We start from the raw sequence: 27,941 nt of genomic DNA on the forward strand, positions 1-27,941 counted from the left end.
TGTTTAAGTGTAAAGAAAACGTCACAAGCAAACTGTGTTGAGAGGTATAAATTAAACGCTGGTTGAATAGACACACATACCATGCAACCTGTGATTATTATGTGAGTGGGTGTGGAAACCGGAGGGCAGGGTCTCGTCTGTGTTTAAAAAGTCAGTCCTCACACACTCTGAGCTGGATGTACCCAACAGACATCATGTTCTGCTTCTTCCTCCTGGTATGTAGCAACACTTTTTTTTTTCACTCTTTCTGTATTTCCTTTAAAATGAATATTTACATTTCATACATGGCAATCTCTGTTTGAATTTAGAGTAATTTAATTAAAAATCTGTTTTTCTTATGTCTGAAAGAAGAGAGGAAAAATATTCCCCAAATAGTGTAAAACAGTAAAAAAAATAAAAAATAAAATAATAATAATAATTATGTACAGAAATCTGTCTCAAACTTTTTTGAAAACACTAATGTCCCCTGTCACACCTTGGGACACCTATGTCTGTACAAATGTCTGTACATACATTTCATAGAAACTGGTTCATCAACTGTTCAACAATGCGTCTTCTACATTTTCATTCCCCAGTGTACAGGTGACATAAAATTCTGCCTGTGGTCACAGACCAAATTCCTACTTTGCACAATACGACATTCATGGTAAAGACTGTACCCTTCAGGTGTGCCTGACTGTTTGTCTTTCAGTGCTATTATCTGTCAAGTGCAGCGTTCTCAGAGCCGCTGAGTCGTCACAGAAGAACTTGGATCATCGACTCCTTTGACATTGAAGAGGGGAACCCAGGGCCTTTTCCTTATGTGCTGGGAACGGTGAGAAAATCGAAGAAAACTGGTCAGACTTCATCGGAAACAAATGTGCAGTTGTACCAGAAAAGTCCAAGTGCTGATTTTCACACTCAAATACCAAATCTGTTTCACTGACAGTTACAATATCTTACTATTATTAAAAGTTTTAAGATGATCAATTCTCTAATAAGCTGTCTTGATATTGAGCATTACTTTGACATCTGCAATTGTTTTCTTCTCTATTCAAGCATGGCTCATACATTGATAAATGAAAATCTCAGGCTCCCAACCATTAACTGTGAAGTGTTTGGTGTTTTGTTGCAGGTCCATATTGATCGGAGCTATCGGACTTTCTTTGAGCTATTTGGAGAAGGAGTAGACGAGGAGCCGATGGGGATCCTCTCCATTGATAAAGATACTGGTGAACTGTCGGTCCACAAGGCTGTGGATTATGAGGAGAAGACACTGCTCAAGGTTAACCCATGTTATATACTACCATCTAGTGATGGCGACCACTCTGCTGTGAAATCCTCCTCAGTGGTTTAGGATGAGAAGTCTGTGCATATAGTGGTTATTGGTGCTGAATTAAAGGTGTAGTATGTAATTCTGATCCATACACTTTCTAAAAATCTAATTTAGTGAATATCTCCTCACACTAAGGGTCTGTTCTGTGTGTGAGTTTAAAAAAAGGTGCTCATACAGTGGGTACGGAAAGTATTCAGACCCCTTTCAATTTTTCACTCTTTGTTTCATTGCAGCCATTTGCTAAAATCAAAAAAGTTCATTTTATTTCTCATTAATGTACACTCAGCACCCTATCTTGACAGAAAAAAACAGAAATGTAGAAATTTTTGCAAATTTATTAAAAAAGAAAAACTGAAATATCACACGGTCATAAGTATTCAGACCCTTTACTGTGACACTCATATTTAACTCACCTGCGGTCCATTTCTTCTGATCCTCCTTGAGATGGTTCTACTTCTTCATTGGAGTCCAGCTGTGTTTAATTAAACTGATTGGACTTGATTAGGAAAGGCACACACCTGTCTATATAAGACCTTACAGCTCACAGTGCATGTCAGAGCAAATGAGAATCATGAGGTCGAAGGAACTGCCCAAGGAGCTCAGAGACAGAATTGTGGCAAGGCACAGATCTGGCCAAGGTTACAAAAGAATTTCTGCAGCACTCAAGGTTCCTAAGAGCACAGTGGCCTCCATAATCCTTAAATGGAAGAAGTTTGGGATGACCAGAACTCTTCCTAGACCTGGCCATCCAGCCAAACTGAGCAATCGTGGGAGAAGAGCCATGGTGAGAGAGGTAAAGAAGAACCCAAAGATCACCGTGGCTGAGCTCCGGAGATGCAGCAGGGAGATGGGAGAAAGTTCCACAAAGTCAACTATCACTGCAGCCCTCCACCAGTCGGGCCTTTATGGCAGAGTGGCCCGATGGAAGCCTCTCCTCAGTGCAAGACATATGAAAGCCCACATAGAGTTTGCCAAAAAATACATGAAGGACTCCCAGACTATGAGAAATAAGATTCTCTGGTCTGATGAGACCAGCCCTGCGACAGACTGGCGACCTGTCTAGGGTGTCCCCTGCCTTCGCCCGAGTCAGCTGGGATAGGCTCCAGCCCCCCCCCCCCGCGACCCTAGTGAGGATTAAGCGGTGTATAGATAATGGATGGATGGATGGATGGGTCTGATGAGACCAAGACTGAACTTTTTGGCGTTAATTCTAAGCGGTATGTGTGGAGAAAAGCAGGCACTGCTCATCACCTGCCCAATACCATCCCAACAGTGAAACATGGTGGTGGCAGCATCATGCTATGGGGGTGTTTTTCAGCTGCAGGGACAGGACGACTGGTTGCAATTGAAGGAAAGATGAATGCGGTCAAGTACAGAGATATCCTGGAAGAAAACCTCTTCCAGAGTGCTCTGGACCTCAGACTGGGCCGAAGGTTCACCTTCCAACAAGACAATGACCCTAAGCACACAGCTAAAATAACAAAGGAGTGGCTTCGGAACAACTCTGTGACCATTCTTGACTGGCCCAGCCAGAGCCCTGACCTAAACCCAATTGAGCATCTCTGGAGAGATCTGAAAATGGCTGTCCACCAACGTTCACCATCCAACCTGACAGAACTGGAGAGGATCTGCAAGGAAGAATGGCAGAGGATCCCCAAATCCAGGTGTGAAAAACTTGTTGCATCATTCCCAAGAAGACTCATGGCTGTACTAGCTCAAAAGGGTGCTTCTACTCAATACTGAGCAAAGGGTCTGAATACTTATGACCGTGTGATATTTCAGTTTTTCTTTTTTAATAAATTTGCAAAAATTTCTACATTTCTGTTTTTTTCTGTCAAGATAGGGTGCTGAGTGTACATTAATGAGAAATAAAATGAACTTTTTTGATTTTAGCAAATGGCTGCAATGAAACAAAGAGTGAAAAATTTAAAGGGGTCTGAATACTTTCCATACCCACTGTATACAGATCTGGCTCTGTAAATGGGAAAAAAAACACAAAATGGTTCAGGTTGGTCCATACAACACCATTCCAGTGTGTCCTGGTTCATGCTCGTGCACAGGATAGTGCTGGGGGAGGAATGTAGATGGGGCAGTGGGAGTGACAGTGACAGTAAAATCTGCTACATTACTACTGAATTACAGATGCCACTTTTACTGCTTTTGTAGAAAACACAGTAAACGCATTGGAATGTTCGAAGGCTTTTTGCTCTAAATACTTTACCTGAAAGACAAGCTGGTTTCTGGGTCATCATGACTGTGGCTTACAAAAATTGAGTTGAAAAGTTGTTGCTTTTATTAAATTTGCAATATACAACACTTTAATCATATTTTGCCTTCGCATTTCCTCTAACTTTGATATCTTTTGCTCTGTAGCTGAGATTTCAGGCCAAAAAGATGGATTCATCAATTGACACAAAATTAGGAATTGAGATTTACATACGGGACATCAACGACAACCCACCACTGTTTCAAATGAATCTGTATGAAATCACTGTTGGGGAGGAAAGTACACAAGGTAAATAATATTCTTCTTCTTTGTAGCTGTGATTTAAATAATGCTGATTAATTAAACTCCTTTTTTGTTTTATCATTTTCCAACAGGCTCCAATCTCATGACTGTGTTCGCTCATGACAGAGACCAGAGAGGGTCACCAAACTCAACCTTCCACTATGAAATCAAATCTGTGTCTCCAAAAGTTCCAGACACTGAATTCATCGTTGATAAGTTGGGAGGAATCTCCTTTAAAGGATGTTTGGATCATGAGGCAAGAGGCTTTTTTTTTCTAGATATGTCAGAATAACATCACTTGCAGGCTACACTATTTCGTAAAGATGAATTAATCGTGGCATTTCAGTAGAGTTACTTTCTTTACCAGAAGGCAGATTGTCATTTTTTCCTGCACGTTTTAACATGATGTTATCTCATCCTGCCTGAGGTGTAATTGCAGGGCCCTACCTGTAAAAAACACGTGTGTTTTCAGAGTTCAGTGAAAAAAAGTCACACTCAAAATAAAATGGAACTCACTCTGCAATTTGGAGAGTCAGGATCAGAAATCCTGTTCTACTTTGCAGTTTTGCACATTTATTTCACCCTTTATCCTTTACATAGGTTACCGTAAACGTTCCAGTATCACTGACTTGTCAATATTGCGATAAATTTTGAACTTCATAAAACTTCGGTAAGAAAACAGCTTTACCAAAAGAGTCATGAACAAAAGATTTGGTTAGAAATTCAAAACAACCTCAAAAGAATCTTGTCAGACAGAAACATAATGTTGTACAAAGTAACAAAGTTAAACAGCTTTGTAGCTCGATGTTGAGCTAATTACGTGTGAGCTGACTGGAAATTGGATGTAATTTTCCTCTACTAACAAACGAAGGTAAAACATGCTTACATACTAATTTGCAGGACCAAATGCATTAAAAATATAACTCCAGTGAGCAATGCACTTCTTTGCGACCCCATAATCCAATGTCACAAATGCTACAAAATACTGTTTTCTGTTGTCTAAGAAATTAATGCTGTAAAATGTTTTAATTCTACCAACAAACCCTGCCCAGAAAATGTTGCATTGAATGTTGACAATATTACAATGAATATTTTGAAATAAATTAAAGGCAACTTCTTGGTCTTACCCTGATTACAGAAATAAGGAATACATGATGTTGTATTCATGCGAGTATGAATGCTTTAGGTGCTGCATGCAAAATATTTTTATAGAAGAGTCACTTTAAATCACTTGTACCTTGTTTAAGTGTTTCAAAGTTCCACTACTTTGTACTTTAAACTCACTTTAGATTATCATTTTAATAACTTTGAGGATTTAATTTAACTATACAAAATAGAATCAACAAATAAATTATAATGCAGTATTATAAAGACAAAACTTTATCGATAACACCATGACATCACCTTCGACATTAAAGTAATTAACACAGTCCTGCATAATGAGTGCTTGTACTTTTGGTACTTGTAAATACTTAACTGAAATACAGATTATTTCTACACTGTGGAATTGGTACTTTTACTTCAGTACTAGACCTGATTCTTTTTTTCTACTGTGACTATGGCAGTATATGAACTAGAACAAGCTGTACTGTGATTTTATGGATTTGCCACAATTGTTTTAGTGAAGATAAAGCTACTTTACAACAGTAAATTTTGTGCAGAATGATCAAAGAAATGGACACGATCTGCAGTGCATTTTTCTTTCAGTCTATTAATGTAATAATATATGTTTACATATGTTTAGGTGGCTGAGATGTTCACAGTGCTGGTGGAGGCCAAAGACCACGGTGAAGTCATCAGCTTGTCCAGTTCAACCACTGTAGTCATTCATGTCCAGGACGGCAACAACCACCTTCCCGTCATCAGCGGTCAAACAGTAGGCAGCCATCTGATATACAATTGCTGTTTTAACTATTATGTTAAAAATCAACACTACGTCTGCATTTACACAGTAAATGTCACACTTTTAATAGGCCACATCAGCTAGTGAATTAACAATATGATGAAAAACTTTCAAGCACATGTAGGGTATATGTATACTCAGCATTAACAGAAGGAACCTCTTTTACAGATTTATTTAACTATTTTTTAAATTTACACACCTTGGATTCAAACAACAGGGCACCAGCAAAGTGACAGAGCATGAGACTGGATCCTCTCCTCTGCGGCTGCATGTGAGGGACAAAGACACCCTGAACAGTCCGGCCTGGAGGGCCAAATACACCATACATGGAGAAGAAGGAGAGCACTTCAGAGTGGAGACTGATCCAGACACGAATGATGGAATCCTGACTGTTGTGAAAGTAAGAGGCGTTTGGCTGCATGCTTTACATTATGGTGACACCCACCTCTCCCTTATGTAGCTTCACTGCTACAGCTGCATGCATGGTTCTCATGCCTGCACTTGAAGTTCACATTTTTTAATTCTGTTCTCCAACTAACTAACTTTGCACAACTCCTGTGTGATTTCAGCCTTTAGACTTTGAGGCAGGTGCACAGAGACAGCTGTCGATCTCGGTGGAGAACGAGGCGCCATATTTCTCCTGTACAGTGAAGGACAAGACGTCCTCTGGCCTCTGGAATGTTGAAACTACTAAAGGCTATAATGGTGCAATTCAGCCTCATTCTGTAAAAGTCATCATCAAAGTGGAAGATGCCAACGACCCCCCAGTGTTCAGTGTGACTGTCAAAGAGGCCATGCTGGAGGAGAACACAGCTGTTGGAACTTGGGTAGAGAAAGTGACCGCTGTGGATCCAGACACCAGTCATGCAAGTGCTTTTGTGTAAGTGAGATGTTTAACCCTCCGAATCCCAAGTAGTTTTTGAGTGTTTTTGCTCCTGGCACATTTTATTCCCTGTGGGCTCATTTTTCAGTGATATATAAATTCCTTGAACAATAGAACCATAGCTAGAAGTAGAGCAAACTTAAGTGTTAGTGCCATAAATGAAACAAAAAAAAAGAAAAAACAAAATGTAACTCCTTTGATTATTTCACAAAATCTGTTTTAAAAATGGAATCATTGTGTACAATGTTTTACCAAGTGACCACTTGTGTTACCAACATTTGAAACAATGGTGACTCTACTTTCAGATGTTTAACTGTTTACATTTTTGCAACTTCTATAAATTGTACAACTGCACAGCATTCTTGAGCCATGCTGCATTAATTTTGTTGATCTGGTATTTTCTATTTTCCTGTTTGTCTAATTTGTTTCAGTACTTGTCACCGCTCTGCTTTGTGTAAACAGCCAGCAGTTCAGTCAAATACTACTGCAATTGCTGTCACATGACTAACAATCATTGCAGCCACTCAGTCCTTCACAGCCGCGGAGTGCAAAATTTTTGTTATTTTATCGAAATGGGTGCAAATTTACAAATAAGACGTGTAGAAAAAAATTATTTGAGTAAAATGTCACCCTATTACATTTAGATTTGGCTAATTTCCCTGACAGAAGTACTTTAAAAACAGTGTCATTTTGACGATTTCCCAAAGATAGCGTGCTTTTCAAACCTCGTTTTGTGATTCAGAGGGTAAATCTAACATATCTGAGCTCTGGCCTGGTCTCTTCTACATTAAAATGCATTTTATTTGTCCACAGTTACAAGGTGGGACATGATCCTGCCGGTTGGGTGACAGTGGATCCTCACACAGGTGACATCACTACAGTGAAGACACCCGACAGAGAATCTCCTCATGTTGTTAACGGCCTCTACACCATCTTACTGCACGCTGTTGATGAGGGTGAACACACACTCTGAATATTAGAAAATTCACTTGTAAGGACCACACCATCAAACTGAAGATTGATTGTTTATTGGATGCAAATGAGCGTTATGTTTGGTGATGACTGAGTCGAGCTGATGCAGTGAGGGGAAATGCTTAGTCAGGGATCAGCAGCGGCTCCAGGCCCAGCAGACCCCCTTGGAAAAGAAGAAAACAGGAATTAGAGGCAGAAGTGAAGGGAGAGTGGGTGGATCACGAGAAGTGTGAACGAACAAATGGGAAGGGCAGAGTTGTATGTATAGACATACGACAAGGAAGGGGAGTGATGGAGGTGTGGTCCTGCTCCTGAACTTCAGCTAAACATTTCATTTCCATTAAATCATAAAAACTACTTTGTGACACTATTTCTTTTTATCTTGGGCAGGTGAGCCACCTCAGACAGGCACAGCTACGCTACAGATCCACGTGACCGACCAGAATGACAACGTGCCACAGCCAACAGTGGACTATGTGGACGTCTGTATGTCTGATGGCCCCACGACAACCAACATCACAGCCTTCGACCCGGATGGAAATCCCTTTGGAGGGCCTTTCACGTTTGAACTGTTGGGGAATGTCAACAGAAAATGGAAATTGAATCCTGCATATGGTCAGAAACAACTAGGATATGTAATCAAATGTTACAGAAAACACAACCACTTAATGTTCCATTTTAAACCATATAATTGTTTCTCACAGGTTTCACAGCCGGCCTGGTGAAGGAGTCCGATGTGTACGCTGGTCCACACACAGTAGATCTGAAGATCTCTGACATGCAGGGACAGTTTGGTGTTTACAACCTCAGTGTGACTGTCTGCGACTGTACTGTGATACCAAACTGCCAAAGCCGCCGAGACACTGCAATGAAAGCTGCCTCCGGAGCTTTAGGCGTAGTGTTCGCCTCACTCTTTTTACTTATATGTAAGGAATGGAATCACAGCCTTTTATTCAGCATTAAAATACACTGTGATATGCATTTTTACAGCTCTGATAATTCACTCCGTGTTGAAATTTCTCACAGTTATGCTGCTGATGGCGATCTTCATCTCCTGCAAAAGAGAGTTCAAAACTTTGCCGGCCGAGGATTCCTCCAATGATACTCTCCTCGCTTCAAACACTGAGAGACCAGGAACTGACTGCAAGGTCAGTGCAGAGAAACATTTGCAAACAAATCAGTGACATATTTCAATGCATATTTCAGTGACCATTTCCTTCCCTGAAAGGTGCCAGACAGTGTCCTCACAGTGTCTCCTGATAAGAAACATCACAGAACAACTATGCGGCAAAGTCAACATGATGGGATGCAAAACACACAATTTTCAGCAAAGGTAGGCATGCATGGAAATTAAAACTTCAAGTAACATTATCACCACTTTTGTGGCGCACAAAATCACATTTTCTGAGGCATATGTTAGTGAAAGCACTCGTGTAAAAGAAGATTGCTATTCATAATGCGTGAACAAATTGCACTACAAAAAAGCTTGTCATCCTCTTCAGCAGAATCATGCGGAACAAAGCTTCAGCTACAAACACTTTGAGAATTACAGGAGGGAAGATCTTTCCTACCTATTCAGTGAAAATCAGAACCAGGTAACTTGCACTCATTGAACTACAAGTGGATGTTCAAATATTTTCTTTGTTCACCTTTGTTTCACTTTCCAAGTGTCAGATGACCTGGAATGCTTTAATTGCCAATGGCCACAACCGCTCCCACCAGGTAGTATAGCAGCAGTTAGGTTTGTTTATTCTTACTTTGATGCAAGGCCTGAAGAAATTTGATCTTTTTGTGTCCCTGTACAGTTTGAAGACATGAACACAATAAACTACCTCCATAAAAGGAGCCATAGCTGTACAACGGACATGGCAATCCTCAACCTGCTCCACTGGGTTGGTAGAGTTCTGTCATGTCTATGCTACTGCTCTATAAATGTACCTGCAACAGTAAAGTTAGGCACTGCATTTACACTTGTCTTTGATGTTCTTAATCTGCAGAGGCTCTCTGCTCTCCAGGAGACAGAAAAGGATTTGTTGGACTATGAGCCTCACCTCTATGCAGAAGAGGGAGAGTCTGACAGCGTCTCAGATCTAGAGAAGATTTACATCGCTGACGATGATTCATTTCAGAAAGCGCTGAAAGATCTGGGCCCAAGGTTCAACCAACTGGCTTCCATTTGCAAGCCACCACAAACACAGATCTGAACAGGTTCTATTCTGTCACCAACATTTGCGTACCATATATGAAGAAACTCATTTTTAAACTGCTGGATTGCTTTTCTTGAGGTGAATTAATAAAGGTCAGTTAGCATATGTTATTAACAGTTTCCAAAAGCCAGAGAGGTGAGCCAGTCCGTTTATCATATTATTTAATAGCAACTGTTACACATGTTTTTTTCCACAGTTTTCATTTTACAAATAGGGAAAAAAAATCAAAACAAAAAGCACTGCGGTCTTACTATTCAATTTTGAAAAGAGGGCCTTTCACGACCTCTTTGGAGTCACATTTGTACAGTCGAGCAGTCATAAGTTAATACATTCAGACATTTAGCAGAACAAAAAAAAAAAAACAAAAAAAAAAAGAAAGGCATGCCTACTAGTCTATTCAAAAGACAAATTTCAGCACTGCATGCTTCCAAACTAACAATGAATACATTTATGCACAGCTGCTGGCTTTAAAAGAAATCGCTCTCCCATTTCATATAAAGGATCCAAAGTACAACATTCCCTCAATGCACATTTGGGATGAAGGAAAAAAACTAAACAAAAACACATCGTCACTTCAAGTGCTTCAAAATGGGGGAGAACAGGGAGGTACTTTTTTAAATAAGTAGAAAACTACAATATTTACAGTAGTGTTAACAAAAAGAAAAGCCTTTACACCCTCCCACTGCCAACCTTTGGGAGGGCTCGCTGCTCGGTGGCGCTCGGTCCTTTGCGTCCGCGGCCTCTGAATCCTCTGCCTCTCAGGAAGCGACCAGGAACTCCAAATGTTTCAATGTTCAATTTTTTCTCCTCTGCCCAGGTAGTTCTCCTGAGGGCATAAGCAAATATAACTAAATATATTACAGAGCTTGACAAAACATTGAATTATGACAAAGACAAATCGCAAAAACATTTGCATACCCACCTGGGTTTAAGATCTGATGAGATGTTGTCAAAGAAGCATTTGGTCTTGTCATAGTACTTCTCTCCTAGAGTCTCCTCCTCCTGGCTGTCCTGGGCCTCCCCAGAATCAACTTTCTCCACTGTAGTAAAACAAAAACAACAACAAAAAAACCAAAAAACAGGCATATGTTTGCACACCTCAGCATTTACAATTCAAATGTAAATGACCATATCTTTAACAAACATACCGACAACCTCCTTTGTAAGATCATCTTTGAACTGAGCATTTGCGGTTTCAAAGTCAAAGTCTGACTCGAACTCCAAAGTTGTAGCCTTGGGGTTTTTCACAAGAAGTTGGCCTCTTCTTCGGTTCCTGGACCTGCGACTGCCTGAAAATAAGCACGTAAAAACCTCAATATGACAAACACCTCTGTCAAACTGGTTTAGTAACCGCTTAGAGCCAGCTAATCAAGTCTTGGACATTTTGTTATGCAGTTCATTGCTTGAGGATAAATGGTCAAAGTCTGTTTACTTGACCTAAATTCTTCTGCCTTCCTCAGACACCTGTCGAGGAAACAGTCGAGGCCAACCACATTTTTTGGTTTATAATGTGCGTTTTTTACTCTCGCTACCTTGTTTTTGCCTTTGTTTCTGGTTTTCAGTGCCTTGGCCTTGAGTCTTGGCTGCACTTGGCTGGGATGACGCCCTACCTAAAACACAAGTTAAATGTGATGAGATGCTTCTTATTTTATTGAGATTAAAAGCATAAATAAAAGTCTGCTGTAAAGTCTGCTCACTGGTGGGTGCATTCTCCTTCTGAACCTGGGAGCCATCTCGACCAGAGCGCTGGGTTGGACGGCCAGGCTGTCTGCTCTGTGGCTGGGTTGAAGTCTTGCCCTTTTTCTGTGCAGCACTGGCCAAAGGCACTGTCTGGACAGCCTGCTCCACCATGGGGGCTCTTCTGGTTGGGCCGTGAAGTCCTGGCACTGAGGGAACAGGAACAAGCACGATGAGGCTCGATTGTCTGCAAATGCATGTCAGAAAACAGTAAAACTGCCATTACTGGGCTCTCTCTCCTAGCGATTATTATCTGTACCTAGGCCCAGTGCTGCATTGTACTGCTGGTTGAGCAGAGAACTAGCAGCCAGCTGGTTGTAGGTGGGCATCATGTCCCTGTATGGACTCCAGCGTGGGTGATACCCAGCAGAGGAGCTGCCAATGGATGACTAAAATTACAACAATGAGAAGAAAAGAACTTTGTTAATGCCAAATACATTTAAAATATGGAAATAAGATTACATCAACCAAATCTCCTTTGCACATAGTACCTGAACAATAGCAGGGTCTCGAGGCAGACCATGGTGTGGCTTTGGAGGCTCAGACACAGTAATATCTTTGATGTCACTTCCTCTGAAGATGACATATTCATAAATTTCCTCTTTGGGTGGAACTGGTCTGTCTGTGTGCCGGTCCTCTGTGCCATAAGATTTAACTGGTGGGACACAATTTAATTGGGGAAAAAAAAAAAAAAAGTCATGTAGCAAACTTTATAGAGATAATTAAGTGGGGAAAAAAACAGACCCATCATCCCCAGTATCAACTTACCTTTAGCCAAAGCCACCGTCGACCGGTCTGTGTCCACAGAAGACAGAATTCCCTCATAACGAATCTGTGCCTTGGAAATCAAACTTATTTTACTGCCAATATAAGGAGTTCCTCCTCCAGCACTCATGTTTGCAGCCTTTTGCCTAAAAAGCAGCAGCTAAATTACAGAGCATTAAACCACGGCACACACACTAATCAGCAATGTGCGCAATTAGCGGGCACCTGTGCGCTTTATAAGACTGGCAGTGACGCAGCTCTTCGCTGCTGGATGGATCAGCTGCGCGTAAAACAGGGTGGGTTTGTTTAGCTGGTCAGCGTCCACCGTAAGTAGCGACAACAGCACGTGTGTGGAGTCTGCAGCCCGTAACAAACCAAACACTCCACCAGGACTAGCTGTCAACTAAACCTATTAAGGACTTATGAAGTTACTTTGATTTGACTTCCTTGACGACATAATGTTGCACCATCTCTGATTAAATACACATGGACCATACTAACCTGTATTAAGTAGAATATTCTCCAAATGAAAGGAAACTAAGCTGTTTGGCTGTATGGTTCCATCCAGTATCAAATTCAACCAGATTTGTTAAAATTAAAGGTAAAAGGAATCGGACATTGAAATAACATTGTGAAATGTGTATTTAAAAATGGACATTGAAACTGCATTTAAGTCATCGATGTATTGTTTTAGGAGGGAAACTTTTTTTTAAATTTTCAAAATACAATTTAATATAATTTTGTCATTTCAACATATGATTTCTATTTTTAGCTGTCCCGTTTTCCTTCAAATGTCAGCAAACTGTCGTCCTAAATAGTTTAACAACAGTTTGTCATTTTCTTGTTTAATTTTGTGGACAAAATTGTGGCTGCAGAATTCTTCGATATAATGATATGTTTCAATAAATATGAGATTTACTGTGGTGTCTGTTGACTTATCATCCGTTTCTGTTCAGTGTTTAAACTGTATGTATGGGAACCTTCAGTAAGGCAAAATGAGCCTAATATGTTAGTAGTTTTTGTGGTTCTTAGAGTGAATCCACATCATCATTCTGGCATGTCATAACTGCAAAAAAATTAAACCATGGCTCTCAATACTTTCCATATTGACATTAAAAGCCTAAAACGCTGGTAAGATATTGACCAAAGACTGTATTTTCTGTACAAAAATATGGATACATCCATATATTTACTCACTTAGATAAATTTTTTGGTCACCAATACCACTCTCATTTTAAATGTTGTATTTCTTTTTTCACTTTTAATGGAGACAGAGGTTTTTATCATTGTGTAAATCCAACTAAATTTGTGTGGAACTTCTAACAATCAGCAGAAGTTCGATTTTTAATGGTCAATAGTTAAAGATGTGGCCTCTGTTGGAGCCCGTCATGTCATGTGAATGTGATGGAAGTTTTTTTTTTTTTTTTTTTTGTCCACATTAAATTTCATGACTGTGGGTTAAGTTACACTTCTGGAGATACTGAACCCTAAATTTGGCCTCACAGCTAACACCATTTTGTAATTTCCACAACATAAAATTTCCTAGATGAAAAAATATTTAGAAAATCAAATAGGTTTTGGCACTGATGAACACATTAATGAAGACTGAACAAAATCTGAGCCAGTGCAGCAGTTTTTTTTGTGTTCTGCCTGAGTTGACAGACCCTAAAATGAAAAAAGGATGTAAACCGGAAGTTCCATTTGCTCCTTAGCAAAACTTAGTCTACGTTCTCAATTTAGAATTTTAATTATTCAGATGATATGCCAGGTAAAGTACGCTTTATAGACAGCACAGTTTCAGTTCAATTAAAATATTATACCACATTCAGATCTTTATTTAAACACGTACATCAAAGTTTGCCTTTGTGTTTATAACAGTCTGCACACGTAAGGGTTTAACTGCACTAAATCCCTTGGCAGGCTGACAGCTCAGTACATTTCCTCTGTGCAGCAGGGTGGGGCGCCCTCAAACGCCTCTTTACAACAGCGACTTCACTCGGCTTTACCACTGCAGCCATCTTGCACACCGCGCCGAGCGCGAATAAACGCTGAAATTCGGTTTGTTAGCTCGTCGCAAACCACGTTATTGTTCCACCAAACGTCCCATTGTGGGATTCCGAATCGGAACAGCCATCGTACTGTCGTAAACATGCCGGCATCGATGAAATATTTGATGAAAACTTTTTTATCTCCAGTACGATGTTGTTCCGCCTCATGCATCCCCTGGAATGACAGCTGAAGCCATTGGTTCCGCCTTTTACCGGGCGCTGCAGCCAATCACAGCGCTCACAGGCTCCTGCTCGGAGACGTCGAGCTGTTCTGCGCAGGCGCATGTCAGTTGGTAAGCACCTCGCTGTACAGAAGCTCGCAGGAGTGTGAAGATGGCGGTTGGCTCCGGCCCGCTGGATAAGCCGTTTTCACACACAGGGCTGAATAAAGCGGTAGTTTGTCATCCTTTACGGTCTGTAGACTCACAACTGTCGTTCTTGTGTCACAACAACCACTGGGGTAGGCACCAGGCAGCCGCTAATTACATGGCTATAGTTCCGGGACAAGGGGGTAGCTCGAGCTAATGTCCAGCTGGGACTTGGTCAAGACGATTGCTGAAGCAGGTACGCTGTAACTACTAATGTTGTTTTCCTCTTTGTCTCTCCGAGTGTACACGATAAACAAGCGCCGGAGCTGACACAGACAAGCAGTAGATGTGCCATAGTGTTGCCCCATCACATTTAGGATTGTTTGTGCTCCTTGTTAAACAAGTTGAAGTGCGGGGGGTCTGTACATAACGAGCTCCCCATGGTTCAGCTATGGACGCATCGACGGCCAGCACGGACTCCGCTACGGGACACGACCCTGGCAGCAAAACACTTGTTGTTAGCGGCGGTGCAACTTTCCTCCCTAATCACCAGGGGAAAGTAGGCTCACACTCAGCGCAGACTTTCAATGGGAACCAAACTATGAACTCTCACAATTCAGGAAGCGCTGCCCCTCCAGGGGGGACGACAGTGACAAGTGGCTCCAGTAACAGCAGCAGCCCTGCGATGTCTGTCACGGCTGTCACCAGCGGACCGGTGTTGTCCAAAGGGCCGGCCGCTGCCTCGGTTCCCCCCTTGGCCAACACTGTCATCCAGACGCCGCTCATGAACTCGCAGAGTGTTGTGGCTTCAGCTCAGACGACCGGAGCCACCGTGACGCTCGCCAGGCCGCCTATGCAAACCGCGGGGTCGGGTGCAACTTTGAATGGGAACAACACTGCGAGCCCCGGTGTGGCTGTCAGTGCAGCAGGTGTCGGCGCTCAGACTCCGCTTGTAAACAATAGCCAGCCGTCCAACTCTGTGTCTGGTTCGCACATCATCAAGGCAGAGCCACCCACAACTATCATACAGGCAGCACCGCAGCCTGCAGCCGGAGCCGCCAGTGCTCCCCGGACTCCCGTGTCGGTGGCTGCCGGTGCTGGAGGGATCCGGGCCCTGACGCCCCAGATGTTGGCCCCCAGGCTCCCCCAGACCTCTCCGGGACAGCCCAGTGTACATAACATCCAGCTCCCTCCGGGTGAGTGAAGTCAGAACTTTTAGTCCAGAGACATTCACACACATTCACTTTAACATTTTCCCGATTATCCAATATAGTTTCACTTTATTTTCGTCTTGATCTTTAATTTACATGAACAAACAGAATATTTACAGAATTGAATGTTGATGTAGTCCATAATTCATTGAAAGTGTGAGTCCCCTGAGACTGACTAGAAGTAGCCCACACACATCTTTAAATAATACTAAACTTCATGTCTTTCATTATTTGAAATAACTACTTGTGAGATGCACAGCATGATTTAATTGTTTACATTGTGACTTAGCGGTGTACTGTATTTGCTGTTTCTTCCAAACGATTTATTTAGTTCTAATATTTATTTTCTAGTTGTCTCTAACAGTGTCATTAATTATATTTAAACGATCTTGTGTGCTTTCTGTCTTGCTTCAGGGATGGTACTTGTACGCAGTGAGAGCGGACAGCTGCTGATGATTCCTCAACAGGCTCTGGCCCAGATGCAAGCCCAGGCCCAGGCGCAGGGAGGCATGGCACCTCGGACCACTACACCCACAAATGTGCCTCCAAGCCAGGTAAGATCTACTCACGAAGAGCTGTAAATCTGCATCAATTATCTCATTTTCAGTATTATGGGCTGTGCTTAGCTGGTATACAGTAGAAGGAAGCACCTGTTGATCAGAGTATTAGATTGTATAACTTAACTCAAGGCCATGCAACTTCAGCTTTATTGTCATTCAGCAATGTACGTAGTACACAGTTAAACAGAATGATGTTTCTCTCATCCATTTCAAAGTGCAGAAATAAAAGTATTAATACTATAAAAACTTGAGAATAAATATAAGGAAACTTAAAAAAAAGACTAAACTAAAAACACAAGCATACATCAGACACAATCATACTCGCTTCTGGGATCTGTTATTATGCACAGTATAATGTACATGAGTTCTAAATGATCAGTTATTATGGTAATTATAAATGGTATAGTGTAGGTGACAATTATAAATGAATAGAATTCTACATTGTGCAGCATAAGTGGTAGCTATACATGGTATAGAACATAAATATCTCTGATACAGTGTATATAATGCAAGTGATAATTAACATTTAACATAGTAGGTGCATAATCACAGATGGATCAGTGTAACAAAGTCTGTAGTAGTTGTGTACATAATATCATGTACATATATAATGTGCATTGTGTGTATTTTTGAGTTTGGAGGTGATGGGTGTGTGTGTGCAGGCCTACGTGTGTTGTAGCCGCAGGATGTTCAACAGTCTGATGCCTGTGGGAAGAAGCTGCGGCAGAACCTCGATGTGCGGGTTCTGATTCTGCTCAGTCTCTTTTCTGATGGGAGGGAAACAAACAGTCCATGTGAGGGGTGGGAGGGGTCCTTCATGATGGAGGTGGCCCTGGAGAGCCTCCAGGACAGAAAACAGCATGGCTGTATATCAGTGTTGTGTTGTTTCTCTTGATTTTTGTAAAATTCTAAAACTTATTTGTTTTGAAATTAGTTAGTATAGGTGTCTTTTCTGGTTGGATGAAAGTGGGTGTTGCTCATCCTGTTTTTCCTTTGTGCCACCTTTCAGGCTCCTGGAAACACCATCATCAGCAGACAAGCGTCTTCCAGCACCATCATCCGACAGGGCTGCCCAACCCCAACGTCACTCGCTGCGACCACCACTCTTCACAGACCTCCGATCCTTCCGGTATGTCAGCATCAAAGAATTTCTGATAATTGTCATTTTGCTTATTGCACATAATGTTCTTTTTTATGGTACAAGCTACAGATTCATGATGTAGGCAGGCACGTTGACCCCAGACTGTATACCTACTTGATCTACAGAGAGAGCTGACAGTTCACAGGCACTTGTGTAGAAAGACCAATTCTAAATACCTCATTCACAGTTTGAAACTGAAATTATATCATGATTTACCTTAGTACTACTGTTTTTTGTGTCAAAGTGACACCAGAAGGATATTATGTGTGAATTTTTCGAGCAAAAAAAGTTGGCAAAAGATATAAACTTTCATTCTCTAAAAGATGGTGCATAGTGTGAATAAATTATTTTCAGGTGCCTGTTTGTTATTTATAAGTGGATAAATAGTTTCTTGCATTTACTGAAGTAGAAATGGGACTATGATTTGAAAGAGTTATATTCAGTTATGAAGAAATATTCCATAAATGCAAGCAGCAAGGAGCTACCAGAATCTACACAGAATGTATTGTACTTTCTATTGGGTGGACAATAGATTAGAAAACAAGATACGACTGGGTTGTCTGCTGTAAAATAGTGCACCTAAATATGTTCCTCTTGTAGATTATTAGAGAAATGCAATGCAAAGTTCACTATAAAGTCTTTTTTTCTAAAATAACTACAGAATAGACTGTAGGCCTTTGGTAGAGGAGGAAAAAGCCCAAGTTGTTGCCCCTGATTTCAGCATTTTGGTTTAAACTGTGAAGCATTATTCTTCACAGTTTCTCCAGTTTTGTATGATCTGTCATTTCATTGCCAACTTCTAAACTGAGTTAGCAATGATGTTGCATGTAGTGGTCAGAATGAACAATCTTTGAACTTTTTTTTTTGAGGAAGAGCACTCATCTGAAATTCTTCTTGTGAAATGCACCTGTTTCCTCTCATAACTTGAAGTTTCTTTGATATGCTTGAGCGACTTGGAAACAGCTTGAAAACCCCACACTGTCCTTGAATGACTTGAAAAGTGTTTTTGACATGGTATAATGATGTAAATGACCTATTTTGATTCCTGTCTTTTGTTTTTCAGAGCACAGTTGGGGCCGCAGTACCAGGAATTACCCCTAGGACAGTCAGCCAAACAACTGGGGCTACAGTTACCTCAGTAACATTGAGTAAAGTGAGTTGTCCACACCCCTAAGCACTCTTCAGTGTACTGTATACTGTAGACTGTAGGATGCTGCAAGTTCTGTAAATACTTTAGGGCACAAATACAATATAATAAAAGAAGACAAATAATGTTGCAGTGAATAAAATGGTTATTAACAAATGACACTGGTATATGTTCATAATCAAAATGTTCTGTGTTTTTGACAGGAGACAATGGAGAATGTGAAAAAATGTAAAAACTTTCTGTCTACATTGATTAAGCTGGCATCCAGTGGGAAACAGTCCACAGAGACTGCAGCCAGTGTGAGAGAGCTGGTCAAGGACCTGCTGGTGAGTGAGCTTTACAGACAGACTCACATGGTTCATGACATGGAATTAACTTGTCAAGTTTTTAGTGTTTACTAAGAACATTGACAAACCTTCACTCAGTAGAGCGTCTGTTAACCTGTAAACCTCTTTATGTTTTTTTAATAGGAGGGCAAACTGGAAGCTGAAGAATTCACCAGCAGATTGTATAAAGAGCTCAACTCCTCACCCCAACCTTATCTTGTGCCTTTCCTCAAGGTAATACAGCTTGTTTTCTGTGATCATTTTCACAGTTTTATCTTTCAGCAAAGACAATGAGAATATATGGTTTTGTATGTGCACAGTGTTAAATTGAACTTAATTTACGCAGTGCTGCCATTAACGACTGTTTTTCGACCAGTTAACTGCTGACTATTTCATCGACCCATTAATCTAAACAAAATATTCTACTAAAGTGTATTTTAGATAAGCAACACACCTTCAAAGTGGAATAAGCCCTGATTCTTGCGTGAACATTTTCTCAAGCACTTATTTAATGGAAATTCTAAGGTAGCAGGCAGACACTTAATGGCTTTATGAGTGTGTTTAGCAGCTACAAGGCCAAAGAGATACGAAAAAGTTCTTCTTACGAATGAATAAACATCACGTGCAGTGGCTTTGTCCTTTCTTGTGGTGCATTCTAATGAATAGCACCAGCGTCTTTTCTCCTTAGGTCCTTGTGTGTTGCACTAGTGTTGCTTTGGTGTGCTATTGAAACTTGGCACAGTGTACAAAGCATCCATCTATTTTCTATACCTGCTTTATCTTGTAGAGGGTTGCAGGGGTGTGCAAACCACCTTTTTGTTTTGTAATAACTTGAAGTACTTCCATACGTTTAAATCCTTGGATGTTTTGAAACTTTTCGACTCAACTGAGTTGTACTCTGCTGCAGCCGACATTTTCTTAAACTGTAGCATGACGAGAGCTAAAAACAGCTGACGTCATGAGGCACCAGTTACAAAGTGATACAGTCGAACAACATTTATTTCAATGAACTGAAGCATGTTCGAAAAGAACGTAAAAACCTTGTCTCTGTTTAAAATATTGATGTCGGAGCATTTTCAACATAGACGTCATCGATTATGCCGACTAATTGCAGCAGCCCTATATTTGTGTGATGTTCGTTCACCTGTCTGTGTTTTGCAGAGAAGCCTTCCGGCCTTGAGGCAGCTCACCCCAGACTCTGCAGCTTTCATCCAGCAGAGTCAGCTCCCCCAGCCAGCCTCAGGTCCAGCCTCTTCCACCTCACCCACCCCCACCACCGTGGTACTGGGCAGCCCGGCCCCTCGACCTACTGCTCCAATCAGTAGGCCTCAACTCCAGCCAGGCCTTAACAAACCAGGACAGACGGCCTCACTGGTAACTAAATTTAAGTCCAATCTTTGCTCAACCCAGATTTGCAAATTTGAGTTGCATTTGCAAATGTAGCCAGTCGTATTGGTACTGTTACCTGTTATTGAAATAATACTCTGTTCTTCCTGAAGGGTTGAAAGTAAAAGCTCTTGGCATGCCATAAAATAACACAAAGACGCTATGAGAAGAGATAAATTCTTGCTTGTTCCGGAAAGATCTAAAATTGCCTGCACAAAATCATTGATACTAAACACACTATTTCCTTCATTAAGTATCACAGGTTTCTTCAATCATATAATGTGTCTTTCTGCCTATTTAAATGGAGAAAAGTAATCACTGTGTCCTTATGTGCACCACACTGAACACAGACAAAAGAAGGGAAAAAGTTTTCTGGGACATAAGAAAAAGAACTATTGCCAAGCAGGGTCAAGGTAAAGGCTAGAGAAACCATATGGTTTTCCTTTGACACGAAAGTTTAACAGCCACAAGGCCAGATTAAAACTCAGTTCAAATAGTGGAAAACAAAGCAGGCAAAATATTCAAATAGGTAGAAGCTTACCACCAAGAACAAGGCTGATCACTCAGATCACACCATATGTTGCTTTCTGAAAGAAAGTTGGCTGCATGAAGGAAGGCTCAGGAAGACCCCACTTTTGAAAAAGTTTCCTACAGTGCATGCTGAGAAGTCACAGTGCTTCTCAAAGAATGTCCCTTTGAAAGATGAAACAAAAAAAGAGTTTCAAGAAGACACATTAGGTCTATGTTCACAGATTAAGTAACCTGCTATGAGTTTAGTATCCAACTGGACATCAGTGGAAAGAACAGAAACCTGCAGCAGGAAATGAGGCACCCATCAAACCCGAGAGAACTTTAGGGGTTTCCTCAAATGGAGTTAAACCACCAGCTGAGATGTGTAGAAGTCTCATTAAGGGCTACAAAAAGGGCTTGATGACAGTGATTGCCGTAAGAGAGTGCACTAGATAATTAAGAGTTACAATATTTTTGGCCATTCCATTTTCATTTAAAATAATATGCCACACTGAAAATGAAAAGCTAAGCCTCTGTTTTATTAAATGTGGAATAAAGAATGGTGGATGCCAATTATTCTTGTCAGTGGGCTTTTTCTTTTTAAATAGAAAAGTAACAATAATTCTGAGCCACATCTGCCATATCAAAAATCAGAGTCATGTTTTATTCATGAGGTACAAGGAACTTGTTGGTGCAGGCATCAGAACCTTATACATGAAAGTTATATTTCAAGTGAGATCACTTAATGGAATGAATGCAAATACATAAAAAGCGCAAATAAGTGAAGCCTTCATTTTTTCCCATGTGCTGAGTGTACCCTATACTAAGGCTGATAAGACTGACTGAGGTCCATCTAAACACACCAGCTTCTTCCTTTCTGTCTGTGACAAGGAAAGCAAAAGGATTGGCAATAAACAATACAAGATGCAATATAATCTGGGTTTTAAACCTTACACTTTCAGATTCTCCAGCCTCAGCAACAAAGAGCAATGCTGAGACCTCAGGTAACTTTACCAACGACCCCCATGATGATCAGGAATCAGGTCCCTGGTCGCATCATGCTGGGACAGCAACAGGTGCAGCTTAAAGAGCTGCAGCCGGGTAAGGGTGTCAGTCTAGCAACACCTGTATGCACATGTACGTGCCTTCAACTTTGTGAACCATAATATTCTTTGTGAATTGAGGTTGTCTGTCTGTCTGTTGTCTGCCAGTTCCTTTGAGGCCAGAGGTGTCAACTGTTTCCAAACAAATCTCTGCTGCAGCCTTGACTTCGGCTCAAAAGAACAAGTTGAAAGAGGCGGGTGGTACTTTCAAGTAAGTAACATTCACATCAGTTCTAGTGTTAATGTTGATCATACAAGTTTTAGTATTTCTACATAGAAAATAAAATCTGGCAAAATAAAAAAATATATGGCTTATGTAATTGTCAGTGTTTGCACATTTTTGTTGTTTCAAAACTTTTTGCATGTATGATATGTCTCCTAGGTTCAATACTGTCATATTTTAATATCAGCCTAATTAACGAACATTTCCTTATTGCATCTGTGTTGACAGAGATGATGAAGACATCAATGACGTGGCCTCGATGGCCGGAGTGAACCTATCAGAGGAAAGTGCTAATATCCTAGCCACAAATTCCAGACTCGTGGGAGTGGTGACACATTCCTGTAAGGATGAGGCTTTTCTCTCGTGCGCTATGCTGCAGAGGAGAATGCTGGAGATAGGTGAGACACTGACATCATTAATGACTGTACAAAATCTGTTTATTGATCAGCCTCATACATCACTGTGTCGTGGTGCTTCTGCTCCAGGTAAGAAGTATGGAGTGACAGACCTGGGCGTGGAGGTGGTGAACTATGTCTCCCATGCTACTCAGCAGCGACTCCAGAACCTGCTTGAAAAAGTCTCAGAAGTAGCGCAGCAGAAAAACATCACTTTCAAGGTTTGTTTGTAGACACAATATGGACAGTCACACTCGTACGATTTTCCTTAAAGGTTTGGTTTAGCATTTGCCAGATTCTGCTGGACAAATAAAATTTATGTAGATCTAGAAGATGATTTCTATGACCTTGATGTAAAATGACATTTACATCTCACAGTGTTTTGAGTCATTGAACTGTACTGACACTTTTTCTTGTTAGTATTTCATTTTTTTCTGAGATAACATTGTAACACCGCTTTCTTTTGGCAGGAAGATGACAACTATGAGCAGAGCAGTGATGTTCGCGTTCAGCTCAAGTTTTTTGAGCAGCTGGACCAGTTAGAGAAACAGCGAAAGGAGGAACAGGAGAGAGAGATCCTCCTGAAAGCAGCTAAGGTACAGCATCCCCAACAGACATCAAAATAGTTGTTCACAGGTCACTGCTGAAATTATTTGGCAAAGTTAAATATTCTGTATACAAGGTTTTAAACTTTAAAATAGCAGCATTCTTATGTGATTGAGGACACAGTCCCTCTGCGTGCGATTCAGTGTATTCTACAGTGCTAATATAGGCTAATGGTTGTGGCTGGACTGTTTTTTGTTGGCTCTGGTGTGCACAACCTGTCTGACTTTAAATGAAATATGAAGGGAGGTTGAGGCGTGACTGTCTGTTTTGGTCTGAGGTGCTGGTTCTCTAGTGTTACATTTGTTGGTTCTGAATGTTGTAACTTGTAGCTTTATGTTAGCCAAGTAATCTGTGATTCAGATACTTTGTCTCAAGCTGACCGTGAAAGTATATTTATCTATTTATAATAAACTTGATCTAATGAATAGATAAAGGATGGTGAGAGAGACGGAGAAAGCAGCTCAGCAAACCATCAAAACAAGCACATTTTTGCCTTTATGTATATTCAGCATGTATGTCACTGAGGATCTTATAGGTTTGAAGCAATTTTTAAGCAGTGACAAGCATCATGCTTTATTATTTTGTGGTTGTACTCTGACATCTGTTGCTTTTTAGTGTTTAAATTATACCACTCACTCACAGCATAACAGCAACTGTTTGGCCTATATTTAGTGTTTTGGCATCTCTCTGCTTGTCCCTTCTCTTCTAATATTCTGTACAGTCTGACAAAAGGTCACCAGTGATTGATTTTGACTCACCACCCGGTTGCCTGAAGCCAGCGACTTCTAAGAAATGTTCTGTGTGATTCATCAAATGGCATTGGGGATAAATTTGTAACAACAATTTTCACCATGTGACATTAAGTATATAATGATTCACGGATTCCAATCATCTGGGCAAAACAACGTATATTAAAGTAGCGAGTAGGCTTTTATTTTATTTAACCAACACACTTTAAAACCTTTGCAGTTCTGTAAGCAAATATTGATGGATATGGGACTCCTCAGCAGTCTTATGGCAACAAGTAGCTGGTGTGGAACCTGCCTTTCAAACTAAGAAAGTTTTCTATTTATTTGTAGATATTCATGTGGAGTGGAGCTCAGTAATTTTCAAATACCTGCAAATGTCAGAGTGTCTAGTCTTACATCTCCCCAGGGCTTTGGTCTTTCTTCTGCCAGCCTCAGCAAGTAATTAATTGTGTTTTGCAGTCTCGAGCTCGGCAAGAGGATCCAGAGCAGCTGCGTCTGAAGCAGAAGGCAAAAGAGGTACGATGAGAGGAAGACACTCCACAAGTCTCTGTTTCTGTACATTTATGCACTGCATGCCTGATTTCAATGTTGGAATGTGTGTGTTGCCCAGATGCAACAACAGGAGTTGGCCCAGATGAGACAGAGGGAGGCCAACATGACGGCTCTGGCAGCCATCGGCCCCAGAAAGAAGAGGAAGAATCTGGACTCTCCATCCTCCTCTGCTTCAGCTGAGGTAACATTCAATGCAGTAAATACACCTTGTTCCTGCTTTTCTTGACCTGTTGTTGTATAAAACCCTATTGCAAAAAAACACCTTTTTTCATCTAATATTTTCCTTGTAAGCAGTCTTTGTCATCTCTTTGTGAAAACCTGTTGTTTATATTACTTAGGAAGTCAGCAAATGCCATAACCAAAGTTATGTAGAGAGGTGGGATATGTCATAGTCCTGCATAAATGCGTGTGGAAGGCAGTTGGTGGCAAACTTCTATTGTGTTACTTTGCGTTAAAATGCCACTGATAGCAGTGATAATATCAGGTTAGAAACTTATTTTATTATTTAGTATAAACATGGGCATACGAATACATAGCTAATGTTAACACCAAGAGCCAATTATTTCTGGTGCCATACAAAGATTTGGTTACATTTGGCAGAGCTCTGTACTCAGGCACATTGTCAGCTGACTCTTATAATCACAGATCACATTTAAACCTATCCCATTCATTTAATGCAAATACACAGTCATCATCATCTGTAAAACCTTTACAGCTGATGGCTGCTGGGTACATTTCCTCACAATATTGTCTCCTTACTTACTCTGACCTAATGAAGAAAACAAAAGGAGCTTGAATCCATCAAATCATTTGCCGCACTGATCTCAGTGCAGCACAATATAAATATGGTCTTAACTTTATCCCATCATATGCTGGGCATGATTTGAGGTACACACCTGTACAGGTTACAAATCTATACATGGTGCTACAACATATAAAGAGATATAATGAAGCATTTCATACCTGCAGGTGCTTTAACAGTTTCCTATTCATCTTTTTCAGCCATCAGTCTATTAGTACTGGCACTTTCAATTATAAATTTATATACTTTTAGCTGTTTTTCTATTACTTTCATGCAACAGTTTCAACTCTTTATCCACCATTGTGTATTTTCAGGTTTTGCTAGTGACAGGATATATGTTTTTCACTTGAATTATATTATCATTTTCTTCATATAGAATCACTTGAAATCAGAGTAAGTGAGTGAGGGGAAGTCTGGAGAAGAAATCTAACCCACAGAACTACCATTCTTATACTTCATTTTTTGATATTTTAGGTACGCTCTGTGCACTGTAAAAGGATAGCCATCCAGTTTTGTTGTATTTGTGCAATGACAATAAAGGCATTCACAAAAGCTATCCATGCTCTTCCGGGACTGTAGCCCTACAGGACTTTCAAACAGTGCACATATGTCAGTAAAGGTGCACAAAGGCATGACCTTTCTCTCAATGATTCTCTCATCAGACCTCTCCTCCTCAAATAATAAATGTCACGTACCCACCCACTATGCTCACCCTCTGTTTGTCCTCACCTCTATCTCTCTCATGTTGCAGGGATCAGGAACAGGTCCCTCTCTGTCTGGTGGACCTGGTTCTTCAGGATCCAGACCCACACGGCAGCGCATCACACGTGTCAATCTCAGGGACCTGCTCTTCTGTTTGGAGAACGAGAGATTCACCAATCGCTCCCATTTCCTCTACAAGGGCTTTCTCAAATAGGCTTGATGTCAGAGCAGAGAGGGGAGGAGGGGTAGAAGAGAGGGGACAGGGGGGCATTGAAGAGTGTGAAGAGACCAACAGCTTCCACCACAGAGAACATAAGAGACTCTTCAAAGCAAAAAGGAGGAGAGAGGCGACATGGCGCTTTTTGAGGTAAACCTGACAACCTGAAATACAATAGTAGCCATACTGGATGGCCTCTCTACCTCCCTCCCCAAATAAGACCTATTTTCTTTTACAGCAGTCACTGACTGATGCCCCTTTTTTCTCCCTGTACAACTTCTTTGTCAAGATGTTGCAAAATTAGTTTTATGAGGAAGGTTGCTTTTGTATGAACAAATGTACAATTATGCACTGTAACATAGTACAGTTTATTTTCTAAATATTTTTGTGCACATTAGGCTTTCAAGCAATGAAAATCATGTTTTATTAGACCACCGACTCATTTTATTGAATAATAATTTTATTTTTGTTCTTGTCAGCTGAATTAGTTTGAACTCCAAACTATGTAACCTACTGAGTTGCCTTCCTAACTATGAATAAGCCATACAACCATCCCTAAGCAATTAACCATGCTGTAACTCATGAAGCCGTAGCTCACCCTTTATCTGTCATCTCCATTACTTTACTTGATTTTTTTCCACCATATTTATTTACTAAATTTAAGCTTCAAATGAATGTTTAGTTATTTATTTAATTTCATGTGACAGCTGTTTCATGTAGCTTAAATTCAAAACAAAATGTGCATTAGGAATGCATAGGAATGTTGAAATTAGTGTATAGGTTTCAGTGTGTGACAACAGGTTTGCTCATTGTTTCTTTTAATCTGTCAAGTTGTTACTTTGAATTTAGTTTTACATGTGATTTCTAAAACTTCTACAGGTTTTAAAAGGCTTTTAACCTGTATTGCTATACCAAACATACATCTACCTGAAACTCTATTTTTGTAGCTACCCACCAACACACATTTTTACTCTTCTAATAGTGACTGACAATGTCCTCCAATCATTTCTTTACCTGCTTATATTTTGGTGTGCGACTGGACTGCCCTTTAGGTTTATAATATCTATGACATAAGAAACTGGAGTTTCTTCCTGTATATTTGTAAATGTTACACCTAAAGTTTTACATGCAGTTTTGTATAGATTTGAGAATTTATGCATACAGAATTACAAAAATCACATTTTCTCTATTGAAAAGTTTGAATAAATAATGATTTTACAGTAACTGATTTAGCTTGCCGTTTACAGAGATTTCTTCTTCATGTATTTTATTGTATTACACTAGGGGGCAGCATTGCATTATTAGAGCATCTGGATATTTGCGGCACGTGGCAGTAAGAGTACTGAGTGAGGCTTTGTACATGAATGAGCTGAATGCCATTAATTCCTTCTTACTCTACCTGTTCAGAGATAATTCTGCTTAATCCTCTAACATCTGCAAAGCCACATGTAGTACACAATGCCTGTCCCCTGGGTCTACACTGGCATCCTTTGAGCACAGCTCCCATGAGCACAACACTCAGCTCTTAACCCAAAATAAAATCATGCACACAGTCTGCTACCAGTCTGTGCGCTTCTTTGTTGGGCTGTCTTATTTGAGTCCATCTCCATTATCAGCCCACACCGTGCACTGGCAACAGCTGCTGCATCAGATGCTAACATTCA

The 27,941-nt window shown here is 40.6% G+C and overlaps 3 protein-coding genes across 5 annotated transcripts; 2 read left to right on the forward strand and 1 right to left on the reverse strand.

Annotated features, from left to right (window-relative positions):
• The first annotated feature begins 124 nt into the window (after positions 1 to 124).
• Positions 125 to 11,481, forward strand: cdh27 (cadherin 27). 2 transcript variants are annotated; one of them, XM_035949544.2, is made up of 17 exons: positions 125 to 215; positions 692 to 814; positions 1,115 to 1,264; positions 3,689 to 3,830; positions 3,917 to 4,080; positions 5,569 to 5,700; positions 5,945 to 6,127; positions 6,297 to 6,607; positions 7,424 to 7,566; positions 7,973 to 8,197; positions 8,287 to 8,508; positions 8,609 to 8,730; positions 8,811 to 8,915; positions 9,085 to 9,177; positions 9,251 to 9,304; positions 9,388 to 9,474; positions 9,580 to 11,481. In XM_035949544.2, the coding sequence occupies exons 1-17, from the start codon at positions 177 to 179 to the stop codon at positions 9,784 to 9,786; spliced, it is 2,502 nt and encodes an 833-aa protein (XP_035805437.2). In that variant the 5' UTR covers positions 125 to 176; the 3' UTR covers positions 9,787 to 11,481. The 2 variants fall into 2 exon arrangements, with proteins under 2 accessions (XP_035805437.2, XP_035805438.2); XM_035949545.2 differs by having other exon boundaries at positions 9,088 to 9,177.
• On the reverse strand, positions 9,934 to 12,428 carry LOC111570505 (protein LSM14 homolog B-like). 2 transcript variants are annotated; one of them, XM_023273307.3, is made up of 8 exons: positions 12,295 to 12,428; positions 12,018 to 12,181; positions 11,786 to 11,915; positions 11,487 to 11,675; positions 11,322 to 11,399; positions 10,938 to 11,078; positions 10,712 to 10,829; positions 9,934 to 10,615 (listed from the first exon to the last, which is right to left on the reverse strand). In XM_023273307.3, exons 1-8 carry the CDS (start codon positions 12,419 to 12,421, stop codon positions 10,459 to 10,461), a joined length of 1,104 nt encoding a protein of 367 aa, XP_023129075.1. In that variant the 5' UTR covers positions 12,422 to 12,428; the 3' UTR covers positions 9,934 to 10,458. The 2 variants fall into 2 exon arrangements, with proteins under 2 accessions (XP_023129075.1, XP_054866682.1); XM_055010707.1 differs by having other exon boundaries at positions 11,322 to 11,675.
• A 1,847-nt stretch (positions 12,429 to 14,275) lies between these two features.
• LOC111570502 (transcription initiation factor TFIID subunit 4-like) lies at positions 14,276 to 27,505 on the forward strand. The gene is made up of 15 exons (XM_023273303.3): positions 14,276 to 15,843; positions 16,273 to 16,412; positions 17,428 to 17,547; positions 18,623 to 18,712; positions 18,910 to 19,032; positions 19,177 to 19,266; positions 20,194 to 20,406; positions 21,891 to 22,029; positions 22,140 to 22,242; positions 22,483 to 22,652; positions 22,740 to 22,870; positions 23,120 to 23,245; positions 24,464 to 24,520; positions 24,615 to 24,737; positions 26,110 to 27,505. Exons 1-15 carry the CDS (start codon positions 15,099 to 15,101, stop codon positions 26,272 to 26,274), a joined length of 2,535 nt encoding a protein of 844 aa, XP_023129071.2. The 5' UTR covers positions 14,276 to 15,098; the 3' UTR covers positions 26,275 to 27,505.
• Positions 27,506 to 27,941: the final 436 nt, after the last annotated feature.

Source organism: Amphiprion ocellaris, chromosome 5, assembly GCF_022539595.1.
Source record: "Amphiprion ocellaris isolate individual 3 ecotype Okinawa chromosome 5, ASM2253959v1, whole genome shotgun sequence".
Classification (NCBI taxonomy): Eukaryota; Metazoa; Chordata; class Actinopteri; family Pomacentridae; genus Amphiprion; species Amphiprion ocellaris.

What these genes read in the sequence shown, in the direction of transcription:
- cdh27 (XM_035949544.2), top strand. Translation starts at nt 177, where the DNA reads ATGTACCCAACAGACATCATGTTCTGCTTCTTCCTCCTG. An exon ending in AAGGATGTTTGGATCATGAG is followed by an intron (nt 4,081 to 5,568) that starts GCAAGAGGCTTT and finishes ACATATGTTTAG; the next exon opens with GTGGCTGAGATGTTCACAGT. An exon ending in CTCACTCTTTTTACTTATAT is followed by an intron (nt 8,509 to 8,608) that starts GTAAGGAATGGA and finishes AATTTCTCACAG; the next exon opens with TTATGCTGCTGATGGCGATC.
- LOC111570505 (XM_055010707.1), bottom strand. Translation starts at nt 12,421, where the DNA reads ATGAGTGCTGGAGGAGGAACTCCTTATATTGGCAGTAAAATAAGTTTG. An exon ending in GAAACAAAGGCAAAAACAAG is followed by an intron (nt 11,079 to 11,321) that starts GTAGCGAGAGTA and finishes GCTTATTTTCAG; the next exon opens with GCAGTCGCAGGTCCAGGAAC. An exon ending in TCATCAGATCTTAAACCCAG is followed by an intron (nt 10,616 to 10,711) that starts GTGGGTATGCAA and finishes TTATGCCCTCAG; the next exon opens with GAGAACTACCTGGGCAGAGG.
- LOC111570502 (XM_023273303.3), top strand. Translation starts at nt 15,099, where the DNA reads ATGGACGCATCGACGGCCAGCACGGACTCCGCTACGGGACACGACCCT. An exon ending in CAGGACAGACGGCCTCACTG is followed by an intron (nt 20,407 to 21,890) that starts GTAACTAAATTT and finishes TTACACTTTCAG; the next exon opens with ATTCTCCAGCCTCAGCAACA. An exon ending in GCTTAAAGAGCTGCAGCCGG is followed by an intron (nt 22,030 to 22,139) that starts GTAAGGGTGTCA and finishes GTTGTCTGCCAG; the next exon opens with TTCCTTTGAGGCCAGAGGTG.